Below are 15,620 nucleotides of genomic sequence, written 5' to 3'. Positions count from 1 at the left end.
CGTCGAGGACTACCTGTAGTGAGCTGTTGGGCAAAACTATGAATGATTGTTATAAAGGAAAAATAACACCATGAAATGATAATTGGGAAAACAAGCAAAAAATGTACTGGCAGATAATCAGTTTCTTACTCATAAAGAAGTCTCTATATAGGATATTTGGCACAATTACCTCATTTAGAGAACAAAATCTATTATTTGTATTGTTTTTAAAGTTAAAAGTATTTTGACCAAAAATAAACCAATGTATATTTCATTTTCTTCATGATCATTTAATATTTATCAAACATAGGTTGAAATAGATTAATTTACTACATTGTGCTTCGTACCCATTCTGAGTTTGACATTTCAGCCACAGTCTGAACGCTGACAGAAAGAGGAGGCTGAAGAATGAAATCAGGACCACTGACTTACAGAGGAGAATTAGAGAAAAGAAACCCACATGACACATTAGGAAACCAACGCTTGCGGGTTTTATAAAATAAAATAAAAATCTGTAAACTGTACAAAAAGAGAGTCAAAATTATAGGAGCTTTCTTTTTCTCTCAAAAGGTTTCCTGTAGTGGTGTAGTGAAAGTGTTTGTGGTGCATAGATGAAAACTCAAAACAGAGCACAACCAGCCATTATGGGGTGAGTTTTCCCTCTCCAGCATCCTATTAAATTTTTTCTTTGCCAGTTCTTCAATGAGAGCTCTGTTGCGTGTTTAACAAATTATTGATCAAAAAAGTATGAGTAAGCTGTGGATTGCACAGGTGAAGAAGAGAAGGCAATGTCTCAATAGACCAGGAAAAAAAATCTGTAATGAAGCTGGCCCTGTGGAACAGACTCTGGACTACGCTCCTGGATTAAATCATCATAAGTCTACCCTACTTCAGGAACTAGTTCACAAATTATATTATTGGCTTTTTTTGATTCTCACCCAGGTTATTTATTTTTCTCTGGACTAGCTTAAATCTTTCAACAGAGTGGCTGAAAAAGAGAAAGAAAGTACTTTTCTCAAAGGTTCCCTAATACAAACTCCTCCAGTATACAATCATATTTTCATGTCAGTTACATGGTTACTGAACAATGAACATGGAACAAGAAGACAGGCTCATAAACGACCTGAACAAGGCAACAGTATTTTTGCCAGACAGGTGTCATCTACAGTAGATGTGCAGCATTTGAACTATGAGTATCTTTCATCAGTGCCCTGCTTCATCAGCCAATGTGCTCTCGGTTCTTGAATCCTTTATGTTTCCAGTTTTCTTCTGTTTCTGTTTTGATTTCTTTAACATATGGACCTGCAAAGACCACACATACAAAAGAAATCTGACAATTAAAAATCAGACAATTGTACAATAAAATAAAATAAAAATCTTTTAAAAAGGGATGAATTGGCTTAACATACACCAGCCTCCCCTAACTGGCATTCCCAATAAGCCAAGAATTGTAGTAGATATACTCAGTGGTAGGATTCAGCCAGTTCATACCTATTCGGGAGAACTGGTTGTTAACTTTCTTAGCAGTTCGGAGAACTGGTTGTTGGAAGAAATCTTATTTTGTTTTTTTCCACTTTACACTAATCCTGTAAGGAAGGCAGGAAGGAAACATTCTGGCGTTGTTTCTAGCCTAATATTCACTGCCCTGTTTACAGAAACTGCCTCTCTAGTTAATCCTTATTACATTGTAACAGCTAAGGCGAAACGCCCATCGATGTCAGTGACGTTGAGCTGGCCACCACCACCCCAGTCACATGACCACTGAGCCTTGCCTACCCAGCTGGTCATTAGGGAAGAGAACAGGTTGTTAAATTATTTGAATCCCACCACTGGATATACTAGACATGGCCATGGGAAGCGATCATCCTAACATGTTCTCAATATAATACATTTGATGCAGCACAGAGAGTGGTAGGTAGCAGGAAAACTGCAAGCTATGCATACAGAAATAATATGGTGTAGATATTCATTTGATTCTGTATACTGAATCTTAGAAGAAAGAGCTAGCTCTGACTATAAGAAATATCTTTTGGAACTATTATAGTGTAACAACGTTAAGTTGTTAGAAGGACCTTACAAAACGTTGAAAAATGTTGTACTCAGAGAAAACTCTATATTTGGGAAGGAAGAGAAAAGTTAGGCTGGAACCTCACATTTTAGTTTTCCATGTATGCATATATTACATGAGGGAGATTTAGCTATGTTTACTCCAGTCTGCAAACTTAAATGGCACGGTGAGAACATGGCCTTTGAGCAATAATTCAATTATCATATATAGCAGGTCTCCACTATGCCTTCTTCAACATACCATGGTTTTCTGGGTTGATTAATCCATTTTCCATTCTGTTCTCCCCCAAAAACCCTGAATACATGATAGGACATTCATCTGACATGCAGGTTTATTCTACTCTCAGTAATATACATTCCTGAGATATAATTCTGGTTAGCTAACCCCGAAAGCATCCAACTACAGCAGATCAAGATGGCTGAAAGGAAAAGTTACAGCTTTTGGCATTTTTTACTACTAAAATACATTATATTTCAACCAGATCCATCTGGCTATAGTCTGTTAAGTACAGGAGCTGAATATAGTTACAGTTTTTCCCGCTTTTCTACAGTCATGATAAAATGTTTGACACCAAATATATAAATTACCTTTGGTCCTGCTGCAGAAATAATTATCTGACCTGGTGGTTGAATCCAGGGCTCACCATCTACTTGGACAGGAATTGGCTTGTGAAGTGTTACACGGAAGTAGGAGCCTTGGGCTATCCGGATGCCAGAACGGAGACCTCCCTGGACTTGACCCTATTTGGGGGTGGGGGTGGGGGAAACTAATCAGAACACTACTTTTTTTTAAAAAAATCAAATCTTCTTTGAGATCAATCCCTGGGTAAAACCTAACTGATTCTTTTACAATTTTTATAAATGCATCACACATGAAATTTCTCCCAATTACAACCTAGAAGTAAGGAGAAATTTTCCGACAGTGAGAACAATTAAGCTTGCTTCCTGGAGGTGTGGGTGCTCCATTGCAGGAGGTTTTCAAACATAGATTGGACAACCATTGAGGAAAGGGTTGAGCTAAAAGACCTCCAAAGTTCCTTCTACCACTATGATTCTATGTTCTATAACAGCGATGGCGAACCTTTTTCAGCTTGCGTGCCACAAGTGGGAGGAGTGCAGGAGGGTCGTGTGCGGCATGCCGTACCCATAATGCAATGCGCGAAACCCCCCCCATTTTACATGCTTTTTTCACCCTCCCCAGGCTCCAGAGGCTTTATAGGAGCCTGGGGAGGGCAAAAAGAGCCTCCCCCGCCCCCCCGGAGGCTTCAGGGACCATCCGGAGTCTTCCCTGACGCCTTCGGAGCGCTCAAAGCGACCCTCCGAGCAAACCGGGACTTCCGGTTTGCTCAGAGGGTCATTTTAAGCATTCCAAAGGCTTCAGGGAAGCCTCTTGAAGGTTCCTGAAGCCCCCGGAGGGCCTCGGGGGGGGGGGCGGGGAGGCTCTTTTCGCCCTCCCCAGGCTCCTATAAAGCCTCTGGAGCCTCGGGAGGGCGAAAAAATGGCTTTTAAAATGGTGAACTCAGCTGGCCAGTACGCGCATGCACACTGGCCAGCTGACAGGGCAGCGCCTCGCCTGCCCTGACAAATGGCTCTGCGTGCCACAGGTGGCACGTGTGCCATAGGTTCGCCATCACTGTTCTATAATCTCCAAATACGTTTCCATTTAAACTATCACACTGAATACCCTCGCTGTCATCACCATACTATATTCCTATAGCCTTCTGCTTCAATATACATACATCTCAATTAATTTACAAGTGCAATATTGTTTCAGGTCAAGCCAGATTAACAGATGAGTTGGAAGGGGACCTTGTAGGCCATCTAGTCCAAGTCAAACAGCATAAATCCATTATACTCCCTAAAAGGGTTCAAATGCCAAAAAAAAAAAAAAAGCCATTAAGAGGAATCAAGTGTGCTTTGACTTACCATGTGAACAACTCCAGTGACACCAACTACTTCTAATAAGCCATCATCAATTTTTGGTTTCTCAAACCGATTGTCATTATCAGACCCCCAAAGATCAGCGCCTGATCCCCAACTACGTAGAAAGAAAGCGATGAAATAACCCCGTTGTATTTACTTATTTAGAACATTCATATGGCTGTCCATTTTACATATGTATCTCTGAGTGATTAACAAAAATGCACTAATAATAATAATAAAACAACTGGAAATCAGTCAACTGCAAAAAGGCAGCTTTACTTGGAACAACTTACATTCTGTAAAGGTACCGTTAACACCAGCAAAAAACATTTGCCTATCCCAGGTCCTTGGGAAGGACTTGATAAGTAAATAAAAATGCCAAATCCAGTCTGCGTTGATTGTGTGACAAATCATATTTAAACCTCTAATATTTTTTTTTATTTCTGTAAAACGTTTACTTTGGAGCATTTATTTTGCAGGAAATTAAAACAGAAGAACAAGCGTACAAACGGTACATATAGTTTCCCTTCACTGCTACTGTAATTACTGGCATCATACAGGGGCATTGTAAGCAATTGAAAGAGAACAATAAGTATTTAATCATCAGAAGATCAGGTAACATTTAGATACGGTTTCTGCTCTTGTCTTAATGACCTGCAGAGGGCGCTTGAAAGCAGCAGATATACTGCAAAACATTTAGGTAAAATGAAGAAATCCTGTATTAACCCACAGAACTTAATAAAGACTGGGCCACGAAAAGAAAGCCTCTGTCCTGACATACCAAGTCAACTTGTGAAGATGTGCTAGCGTTTATAAAGAAACAAACAAGAGTTTATTCAGAGGTGAGTATAATTAATAAGCTAGATCTGTTATTCGGATCATGTGAGATTAACAGATTGCTGATACGTTTTTCATATAGAAATATTTTTTTAAAAAAAATAACTAAAAATGAGAAAAATGTGGAAACCGTCTAAAATGTATTTGCCTAGTTATTTTAAAAATTAGTTTCATCTCATTTATTTTTCTGTCCTTTAATATATTCGGGGCTCATTTTAAAAGCCTTTACAAATAATCCATATTGATTATTGAATTGATTGGATTCACAGTCTGTGCTACATCATAATAGGATATGTCTGATTCTGGCTTTATATGATGCATGAATCCAGCTAAGTCGAACAAATGCTGGTTTAGTGAACCTTATATCCATAACTCCAATATTTCCTTGTATTACCTATAAATAATGGACACACTAATGGTAACAGAAGGAATCATTCTTATAACCCTTTCTTCTCTACATACAGAAGATAGATTTGACAGGTAACTGATGGATAGATATAGAGAGATGATGATAGATAGATAGATAGATAGATAGATAGATAGATAGATAGATAGATAGATGATAGATAGATAGATAGATAGATAATAGACAGACAGACAGACAGACAGACAGACAGACAGACAGACAGATAGATAGATATAGAGATACATTTACTATTCATCAGAATTCTCAGAAAAGTTTCACGTTTTGTAATCTGTTGTTGATATCGTCTGATGAAAAGATTTTGGGTAAAAGACAAAGAGGGGGAAATGTCCATACAAGACAATGAAAAGCTCTGGGCAGCTGGCACAAACATTAGTGACCTCAAGAGTCGAATGGTGTGATTTTGTACAAGGCAGTTTCATGTGTTCAGAAGTGAAGCTGAATGAACAAAGGCAGGGGGAACAATAAGTAGAATAGCTAGAACAGAGTCCATTTATTCATGTCGCTATGCTTCACACATTTTAAAACACTGTGAGTTTTAAACTCTGTGTGTTATCTCTGTGAAATAGTTGCCTCTCTCTCTTAAATCTGTGTAGGCTATAGGGAATGATACATACAGGCATGGCAAACTATATGCATCTCACTTGAACAGTGCAATATATAATAGGTTTTGCCATTACAGGAATACTACTTAGCCAATCGCTAAAGCCTGCAAGCCTTTTTGTCATTCCTTGGCAATGCCAAGTGTGAAGCACAACATGTTCTCCTATTTTAAATTAGCAGTTAAGCATCATGTCTAAAATCAGATAAACAAGACAATTGACTTCTTTATTTTTTAATCCGGCCTTTATTATTTTTACATATAAGGAGGTAAACATATCCAATACTCCTTCCTCTACCTATTTTCCCCAGCCTGTGAGGTAGGATGGGCTGAGAGAAAGTGACTGGCTCGAAGCTTTCATGCCTAAGATAAGACCAGAACTCAGAAGTGTCCTGTTTTGTAGCCTGGTCCCATAACCAATAGACCAAATTCCATAGCTCCAGTGTAGTATATTTAAACTGGGAAACAAGATAGTATACAGTTGCAGTATTAACAACTGTATAATAAGTTTGCAGTCCCAACAGAAGAAGAACAAAGGCAAATATATGTAGCTCAGGACTGAAATGAGGGGGGCTTGGTGCTCTCTGAGTTTGGTGCTTTTCTTGAAGACATTTCATTAGCCAAAATTAGGTAACACCATCAGTGCTAGTCTAACCAAACTCAAAGAAAACTTTCTTCTTCAGGAGAAGAAGCACATGAACTTGAAGCTTCTATGCATTAACAGCTCAGAGTTGTTTATTAAATCCACAGTAGAATAACATAACTCAGAATGCAAAGCAAACTCTTAATACAAAAGCACTCAAAGTATTTATTAATAAAGCAATTTTAACTATCAAAACAAAGCAGCTGTAAATACTAACATAACGACTGTTTGGTAAAAAGCAAATCCAAAGCCAGATGACTAGTATTTACCTGGGAATATTGATGAAAATAAGACCCTCTATACTTGGAAGCTCAACTTCATGCTGGTCCACTTGAAGTTTAATTTCTTTATGAAGACTCCTGGTATGGCTCATTTTCTGCAGCCCAACTTTTACATAGACTCCTTTGTTGTGTAGCCTATAAATAAAAGTTGTGTTTATTAAAAATGGTACATCACGGGCTGTGCTTTGCTTATTGACACAATAGTTTCTTTCTCTGATTTTATGGGAGACTTGCTTTCCTCAATCAGATAAGTAAATGTTTAGCAAATCAAGCCTGAAATGGAACTGGGCTGTACATTATTTAAAAAGTGACCATGTCTCAATTAGGTTACACAGCAGAATTGTCAAACATCTTTGCTCCTTTATGAAGACCAGTTTCATATACTGGAACGTAGAACCAAATCAGGCCTTACTACTGTAGATGAACGCTTCAAAGTTCAGAGTGAGATCATACAGGTTTAAACTGAAATATCAGAACAGTGAACCGAGGAGCAATACACTGGAAGTGGGATTCAATGTGAACAGAAGAATAGCTTAATCTTGATATGTTTACTTAGGAACTATGATGAATGTAGAAATGCAGGGAACTGTTGGAAGAAACATGGCTCAAGTGGTTTGGAGCTTAAACTAAGAGAAACAAGAATGACTCTTGAGTCTTCTATTTCATCTCTTTTGGAGTATTATCCCTCTTCAACCCAGCCAGCAGGACTATTTGGGATGATGGGAATTGTAGTCTAATGCCTTTGCAGATACCAGATTGAGGGAAGCAGAGATGCAGCTATCGTGACAGTAATAGTTGCTACCTAGTGTGCTGTGTCAAGATTCCCACTTCCCCACATGGAAGGCAGGCTCCATGTGAATAAACACAATGGACAAGTTTATATATGATGGTTGACTTTATTTACAAAATAACCACTGACAGTATCTTGCGTTACCACTTCATATTGCCAGAAACAGGTGTTTACTTCTTGTTTCTGGCAAAAATGCCCATTGTGGACAACTAAGTCCCCTAATGACCATGGCATCTGCTTTTTGCTTAATGACCCCCCCCCCCAAAAAGGAGGTAATCTGGTGGCCTAATTAACTACTAGCACAATTTATGACCTTAATTCCAGACTCAATTATAGTTGTAAGTCAAACATTGCCTGTATTAATGAGTTGGAACATATGAAACATATGAAAGTTTCTTTTCAATGATTATCAGTTCATGGGAGAAGTTATCACTTTTCTCAAAAAAAAAATCCAAATACCTGCTATTGAATTTGCCTGGCTCTTCTTCCCTGGCATGATGGAAACCTAGACTCAGCTCTGCATCAATTCCAAGGCCACAATAATTATTCATCTGTACAATCTGGAGGGGGGTGGGGAAGTAGAAATGAAGTTTCACTTTTTGAACTAAACTATTTCTAATTTCTAACAAACACACAGGAACATCTCCATTACAAACTCTTCAATTTAAAAAGAACTACAGTATAAAGCAGATCCTAACTAGTTAGGTTCAACTTCTAGTTGAACAGACAAATGTTATCTTGATATTTGTCTTCAACAGGACAAATGTCTATCTGTCTTTCATAAGAACCCATAGCATTTCCAAAGGCAATCCAGTAATATTCTCAATTCTCAGCATCCAGTTTATCTGTCATCTTCTCTTTTTTCTACACTGCCAAAACGTATGTTTTGCTTTTAGTCTGTCATATCGCTGCACAGAGTATGTGAGTTTTGCTACAAAATAAAAAGATAGCTGAGGCATTGGATTTCGGGAAGAAAGAATTGGACCTCTGCTTATGTAGCCATGATTCTTCTAAATGATTTTGGACAAACCAGATTAACATAATCTTCCTGGAATCCAGGAAGAAAGCCTTCTCTGCCATAGCCACCGGCCTTTGGAACTTTCTCCCCCAGAGAATGAGGTGAGCCCCCCAATTTCCTGCCCTTTCTGAAGTGTCTGGAGACATGGTGCTGCTGACTCACTTGAGTCTCACATAAACTGCCTCCTATCAGAATACATTGTTTATAAATTTTATATCTCTCCTTAACAGATTAACAGAGTTGGAAGGGACCTTCTAGCCTAATGCCCCTGCACAAGCAGGAGATCCTACACCATTTCTGACAAATGGCAGTCCAGTCCCTTCTTGAAAGCTTCCAGTGATGAAGCTTCCACAACTTCCGAAGGCAAGCTGTTCCATTGGCTGATTGTTCTCACTGTCAGAAAAGTTCTTATTTCTAGGTTGAATCTCTCCTTGATCAGTTTCTATTCATTATTCCTTGCCTGGCCTTCAGGTGCTTTCGAAAATAGCTTGACCCCCCCCCCTTTCTGTGGCAGCCCCTCAAATATTGGAATACTATCATATTTGTATAGTTTAATTGTACACCGCTGAGTCGGCTCGGTGAGTGACATGGATGTTCTCCAGATTTCGGGAGAGGGGGCGGTATATAAACGCTAATAATAAATAAATAAAATAATAAATAAGATTTGATACAGTAACAAATAATTTTCCTTAGAAAACTATCTGAAGAGATATGACATATCTCACATTAAATCCCACACATTCTTTATGTAATGCATTTCAAGAGGCTACATAAGAAAGCTGGTGATTTCATTTTATGCGGCCGACAATGTGAAGTTTACCGTGCTTATCCTAGTAGAGAACAGCACACTCAGCTGTTTCTTTATTGGCTTATAAAAAGGAAAGAGAAGTAAACTGTGATCCATTTTACAAGGATTTTATAAAAATCCTAGCCATGTGGTGATTACATGATCAAACATATATATTCTAATTACCATATTTCATAGCATGGCAATCTTCCAATTAGGGTGCAACAAAGCACCATCGCAATTTATAGGCCTTTCAAAATAAAATCACATCAGTCCTAAGTAATCAGAATATTGATTATACTCTCATCATTATTGTTATACAATTATACAATGATGAGAATAGCTGGGAATTGTAACCAGGTCTACATCTCGGCCAAAATTAGGCTGGGGCTGGGGAGGGTTTTAAAAGTACAATGACTATATATGTATACTTTTTTGTTCTATTGTTTTTAAAAAAGGAGGAGAATACATGTTAAAATTAAATATGTATATTGAAAAGGAATTATAAATACCATCAACATAAAATGGAGCTTGCTCAGAAGCTGAAATACACCAAGTAAATGAGATGAAGAGTGGGAAGTAGAGGAGAGAGAGGGAAGAAGAGAAGGATAGGAGAGAGGGCAAGGGGGGAGGGAAGAGGAGGAGAGAAATGGGGAGTGGAAAGGGGAGAGAGGAGAAGGAGAGAGGAAGGGGAAGTTGAGAAGGGAAGGATGACAAAGGGGAAAAAAGAAGGTAGGGAGGGGGAGGAGAAAGGGAGAAGAAAGTGATGGATAAGGTACAAATATGGTGTATGGAGAGCAGAAGAGCCAATAATTGTTTTTGGGAATGAATGTGTGTGTGTGTGTGTGTGTGTGTGTGTGTGTGTGTATGTGTTATTTGTGCTGATAAATAAATAAATCCTCTGTGCATAATGTCTGTCAACATTGCATCAAGGTAAGAATTTTCACCATGACTTGCACATTCATCAGAAAAGAGGAACAGAGAGTGAAAAAGAGACTAATTATGGTAGCAAAAAAAAAGATAAGTAGAAGCAAAAGTGAAGGAAAAATGGAGAGAAGACTATAAATTATGCCCAAAAATCTATTATTAAAAATAGCAGGCATCTGAGAAAGACACTACAATAAGAACGTTGGTCCTTACCTGAACGTTTCTTTTTGGTAGACGAAAGGGAGGGGTGACTCATGGATATTCTCACAAGCTGATTGGTCCAAAGACTGAGGGAAATCCTTTTAACATCCTCCTTTCCCTGTTGGCTCCCAGTTCCTCGAAGTTGCATGGCCATAAATGCAAAAAGACAGTGCTTGGACCAAAGACTGAGAGGAACTGGGAGCCAACAGGGAAAGGAGGATGTTAAAAGGATTTCCCTCAGTCTTTGGACCAATCAGGCTGTGAGAATATCCATGAGTCGCCCCTCCCTCTCGTCTACCGGAAAACAACCAAGTTATCCTCTACTGCTTCAATCTTGAATTATTAGATCATTCTACACGTTTATGAGTTTTGGATGTTCAGTGCCTTCCTTTTTTGTTGTTGTTGTTGCTACATTTTTATAGTTTCAGGAAGGAAAAATTGAGAAATACCTTAGGAGGTTCTGGCTCTAATACACCATTTTCTGAGCTTTCCAGTGCCTCTTGAGCATCTAAAAGGATGGTCCAACGATCCATAAGCACATCGTCAGCTTCATCTACGGATATCAGAATGGAGTACGGATCTTCGCCACTATAGCCAGCACCCCAGCGCAGGACCCTCCCCAAGTCGTTACCTGATCAAAAAGGGCATATTTTCATTTTTAAAAATCTACTAAAGAAAAAGAAAAACCCTTTACTCTCACTTAACCTGAATTTCAATAGGTTTGCTACTTCTGACCAATGGTGTAGACCGGTGGTTCTCAACCTGTGGTCCACAAACCCCCGAGGGACCACGATGTCACAGTGGAGTCCACAAAGTCTTGAAGAAATGTTATGATTTAAATCTTGAGTTAAGTCTTGGTGGTCCAGGGCCACAAAAGGTATTTAAAAGGGGTCCATGGTGAAGAAAAGGTTGAGAACCACTGATGTAAACTACCAGGAGTTGTAGTTCTGCCACAACTACAATGCCCATTGATTCCAATACATTTTAATGATCACTTACAAAGTTAAAATGAGATGTTTGCTGAATTTGCCATTGGAAATAATCTCCTAATAACACCAGTTTGCTGTAATAGTAGCCAGTGCTAATTTAATTTGCGGAAGGATGACTGAACCGGTAGAGGGAGTGGTGGGAGGCTCCGCCCACCCGCCTGAAGCTTCTGCGCTCACACACGCAAACTGGTAGTAAACCAGCTAGCAACCCACCACTGGAGAGAATCTATGAGCTTATGGGAATCCTCATTCATTGCCCTTCTTCTTCCTAAAATCCACAGTTTACGCCTCACCTGTTCCTAATGGCAAAATAGCCACAGATGGTTCAGGGCAGGCGAGCTTGTGCCTGATCTCTTCCAGGGCACCAAGGACCCATCCAACTGTGCCATCACCACCGCATACCAATATTCGGAAATATGGAATTTGGGAGAAGGCATGAAATCTTCAGTGTATAAAAAAAACAATAAGCACAATATTATTATAAGCAAAACTGCAAATTCAAGCATGTGTACAGTTTACTTTCAATCTATCCAGCAACTAAAACCAGACATGGGCTCATGTATCTTATTTTCTTAATAGACTGAAGTCGATATCCCAAGAACTAGATGAATTCTACATGGGCAAGGAGAGATTGGACTTCATTTAATCCAGCAGCAACCCTTCCAGCTCCAAAAGCAATTTGAAGGTTAACAGAAAGAATTGAGAAATCTCATTGGGCTCTCAGACTCCTAGGAGATGCACAAGAGTAACTTTATGGATCTGGTCTGAGTGCTTTTGAGATACAGTAGAACCTCTGGTCACAAACACTTCTGACCACGTCCAAATCAGGCTCCGACCAAAACATCCACTTTTTTTTCCGTAGCCGATTTCCCCTTCCACGCCATTTTTTTTTTTGTAAACACCAAATTTCCAAAATTATGTTTGGATCATGACCAAATTGGTTTTCGACCAAAGTTATGGAACGAATTATGGTCATGACCAGAGGTTCTATTGTACTGACAAGAAGATCACTCACAGAATGATCTAGTATTACCTCTTCATTCTAGATGATCTAGGTTGCATTAAACATGTTTTTTCCCCAAATTCTAACATAACAGAACCAAAATCAGAAAAAAGAAACAAAAACTGAGCCAACCTAACGTTCTTTTTCAAATAAGACTTCACCTTCACCTCATATGCATCCTGCTCCCTTCCTACCATCTTTGTCAATTTTAAATAAATTTTAACATTAACATTTATTATTTTAATATTTAATGTTTTATTTTGCAAGCCACCTAGTGTCACCTCTTGGAGAGATGGGCATTTCATATATATGGAGTGATGGAATGGGCCTTGGTATCCTTATAGACGCATATAGTAAGGCAAGAGCTATAAAGCCCAAAAATCCTTCTCAATCTCAGATTTTCAGATTACGTTTGCCCTCAAAAACAGCTGTTAGGAGAGCCTTAAAACAGGCTAAAGGGCTCTTCAGGGTTCGAGAATGGTTGTTTGATTTAAATATCTTGCTGGCCTGAAAAATGGGGATTGACTACTCAAAAACACATTCCTGGGCAACATGGATAAGCCCACTTGGCCTTTGAAATTCAAGTGCCTTGCTTGAACAATGAAAGCATTTGATAAAGATGGTAAAGAGAGAAAATTAATGTTATTACTTCTCTTGCTGAAGATAAATGGACTGCTTTTTAATTTTCATACAATGCTCTGTCATCTGTAAGTCTATTAAGCTTTCTTCTACAAATCTGTTAAACAAAACGGAACTGTGCCCACTAACATTTTATAGTATCACTTTCCAGCTATGTAATACACATTCAATATGGAAAGCCGACAGATTTGCATGTGGCAAGAAGAAGAAAAGCAAAATAGTTTCTCGCCTATTTGAAAAATAAAACCACAACTCATCACCAATAAATAAAACTGAGGGGGAAAGTACTCAAACCAACCTAAAATTAATTTCTTGTTTCTACTTATTTAAAAAACAACCTTGTAGAACATGTGAGTGTATTCCATGCAGCTTAAATAGAAAAAAAAAACCGCCTGAATGTTTCATTTTCAAGAGTTAATACCTTATCAAAATTTACATTCTGTACGTAGGGGGGGAAAGTCATGTAATGAATGTTCAGTCTATTTTCCAATAAAGGGCAAGCGTCTAGGGTTTTCAGCTTTCTCTCTTTTTCATTCTTTGCATCATTGTGTCTTTGACAAATTAGCTTCTTTTCTTTGGAATAACCGCTGCCAAATCCCAAGGCAAAAAATAGAAATGGCGTTTATTCAACTCACCCCGACAGTTTTAATAAGTGACTTTAAAGCCTATTGAAAAGAGTGCAAGGATTTATTATTTGACAGTAGGGTTAAACATCTCTTCCTTTTTTCTTTTTTTTTAATTGAACCTTTTGGCGTGAATATTGTCCAATCTTAGCCACATTGCTATTCACACTGTGATGCTTCCTAATTACTGCACTAAAAGCTTTTGAAAGAGGTGGCCGGCTTCCAAAGTCTTTGTGGAGCATTAGCCCAAGGCTTCGGATCTACAATTTTGCAAACAGCAGCTTTGCACTCCAATCCCGAGTAACCTTCCAAAATAAACAGACGATAAGGTGTCAGAATCTTCTGGTCAAAGGGAGAATTAGGAAATCCCAACGCAGCAGCTGCAAAATCTTAAAAGACGTTCCTTGGCAATGCCATCTTGTCACCCATATTGAAATGATACAAGATCGCCTAATTAACCAAGGTTACAGATTTTTCGAACTCCTGAGTCATTATGAAGTGCCAAATGTTAACAGAAAAGGTTCAGGAACAAAAAGGAGTCAAGAAGAGGAAATGTTGTCCTCTCTTCTCCAAGGGGTACAGGCATGATAAAAATGTCACTACAGCAATTTCCATTTGGCCATTGGTCAGGGCTTCGGCAGCTTTGCAAGGCTAAGAGCAAGGAGGAGAAAAAAGCAAGGCAAAAAAAAACAAAAACCCCAACATCACCCGAAACAAATAACACGTGAAATAGTCAAGATGTGTTGAATAGAAACAATAGATTACCCGGGTAGTGGACCTCCATTTGTTAGTTCAAAGATCTGATGAGGATTCAACAGTTTTCGGAAACTGTACAGTAAATTCCGACCTTTAAGACCTCCGCTTTTGGGATTCACAAATATGAGCACAGGACAGCAGTTCTGAGGAAGCTTATTTTGCTAAACAAAAAAAATAAAAGGAGAAGTGGTTAAAAATGTGGCATTTAGAGCCAACAAGATAAAATTCCAACCTACACGACGATGCTTAAGACAATAAAGAGAAACCCAATATCCGTAACAGTCTAAGACTACTTATTAAGAACTTTTTTTGCAGATTTTGGGGAGGGGTTGTCATGAATTTAAAAGCCACAAAGATGCCCGTTAGTGATTTCCAAAGAAAGTCTTATTTTTATTGTTTGCACCTAACTTCCGGTAAGAAGTCTGTAGAAATTCTCAGTCATCCACGTCGTGGTTGCCGCAAAGATGCTTTTTCAGGAGGCAACTGGTTTGTTTACTCTCTTTTTTTCCTTTGAAGACATTTCGCTTCTCATCCAAGAAGGTTCCTCAGCTCTGACTGGATGGTGGGGAATGGAGGGATTTATATTCCTTGCAGATAGCTGGTCATTTGCATCCTTTCTGAGGGTGTTAAGACCACTTGGAGGTTTATCTGTGTCACCTGAGTAGTTCTAATGGTTCCTGTAGACTGTAATTTTTTACACACCATTCTAAGGATATGCTTCAATGACCCTCAAAAAGGATGCAAATGACCAGTTGTTTACAAGGAATATAAATCCCTCCATACCTCACCATCCAGTCAGAGCTGAAAAAGCTTCTTTGTCAAGCTTCCAAATAACATGTCCCATGAAATGCAGTCCAAGGCATCCATTTTCCATCAAAGTCTGTTTATTAGGAACATATCAAATTGGCAAGGATTTGGTTTAATTCCGACTCTGGCCAGGATCCGGAATTACACCCAATAAAAAGCAAAAGTTTGAAAATCCCCCCCCCCCCCAGTCACAATCTCCAATCAATTCTCAGTCCAATCAGTCCTGTGACTTCAAACTCCACTTTCCTTCAGCTGCAGCATCTTCTCTGTTCCCATGGGAAGGAATGCCACCTAGACATAACATTCCCCCTTTATCTAAGTAACC

General features: G+C 38.8%; 1 protein-coding gene across 1 annotated transcript in view; it reads right to left on the bottom strand.

Annotated features, from left to right (window-relative positions):
• Positions 1-248: 248 nt before the first annotated feature.
• The window catches only part of DGKQ (diacylglycerol kinase theta), a 94,343-nt gene continuing 78,971 nt past the window's right edge, over positions 249-15,620 (bottom strand). The window contains exons 16-23 of the mRNA XM_081943028.1: positions 14,498-14,649; positions 11,761-11,909; positions 10,928-11,109; positions 8,005-8,105; positions 6,744-6,890; positions 3,973-4,084; positions 2,635-2,787; positions 249-1,281 (exon numbers count right to left, since the gene is read on the bottom strand). Of these exons, the coding sequence (XP_081799154.1) occupies positions 1,183-1,281; positions 2,635-2,787; positions 3,973-4,084; positions 6,744-6,890; positions 8,005-8,105; positions 10,928-11,109; positions 11,761-11,909; positions 14,498-14,649 (1,095 nt within the window). The 3' untranslated portion in view covers positions 249-1,182. The remainder of the gene's footprint in view (positions 1,282-2,634; positions 2,788-3,972; positions 4,085-6,743; positions 6,891-8,004; positions 8,106-10,927; positions 11,110-11,760; positions 11,910-14,497; positions 14,650-15,620) is intronic.

Source organism: Natrix helvetica (genome assembly GCF_964273705.1).
Source record: "Natrix helvetica genome assembly, chromosome: 2".
Lineage (NCBI taxonomy): Eukaryota > Metazoa > Chordata > Lepidosauria > Squamata > Natricidae > Natrix > Natrix helvetica.
The sequence above is the reverse complement of the archived record's forward strand: the minus strand, read 5'-3'. Positions and strand labels throughout refer to the sequence as shown.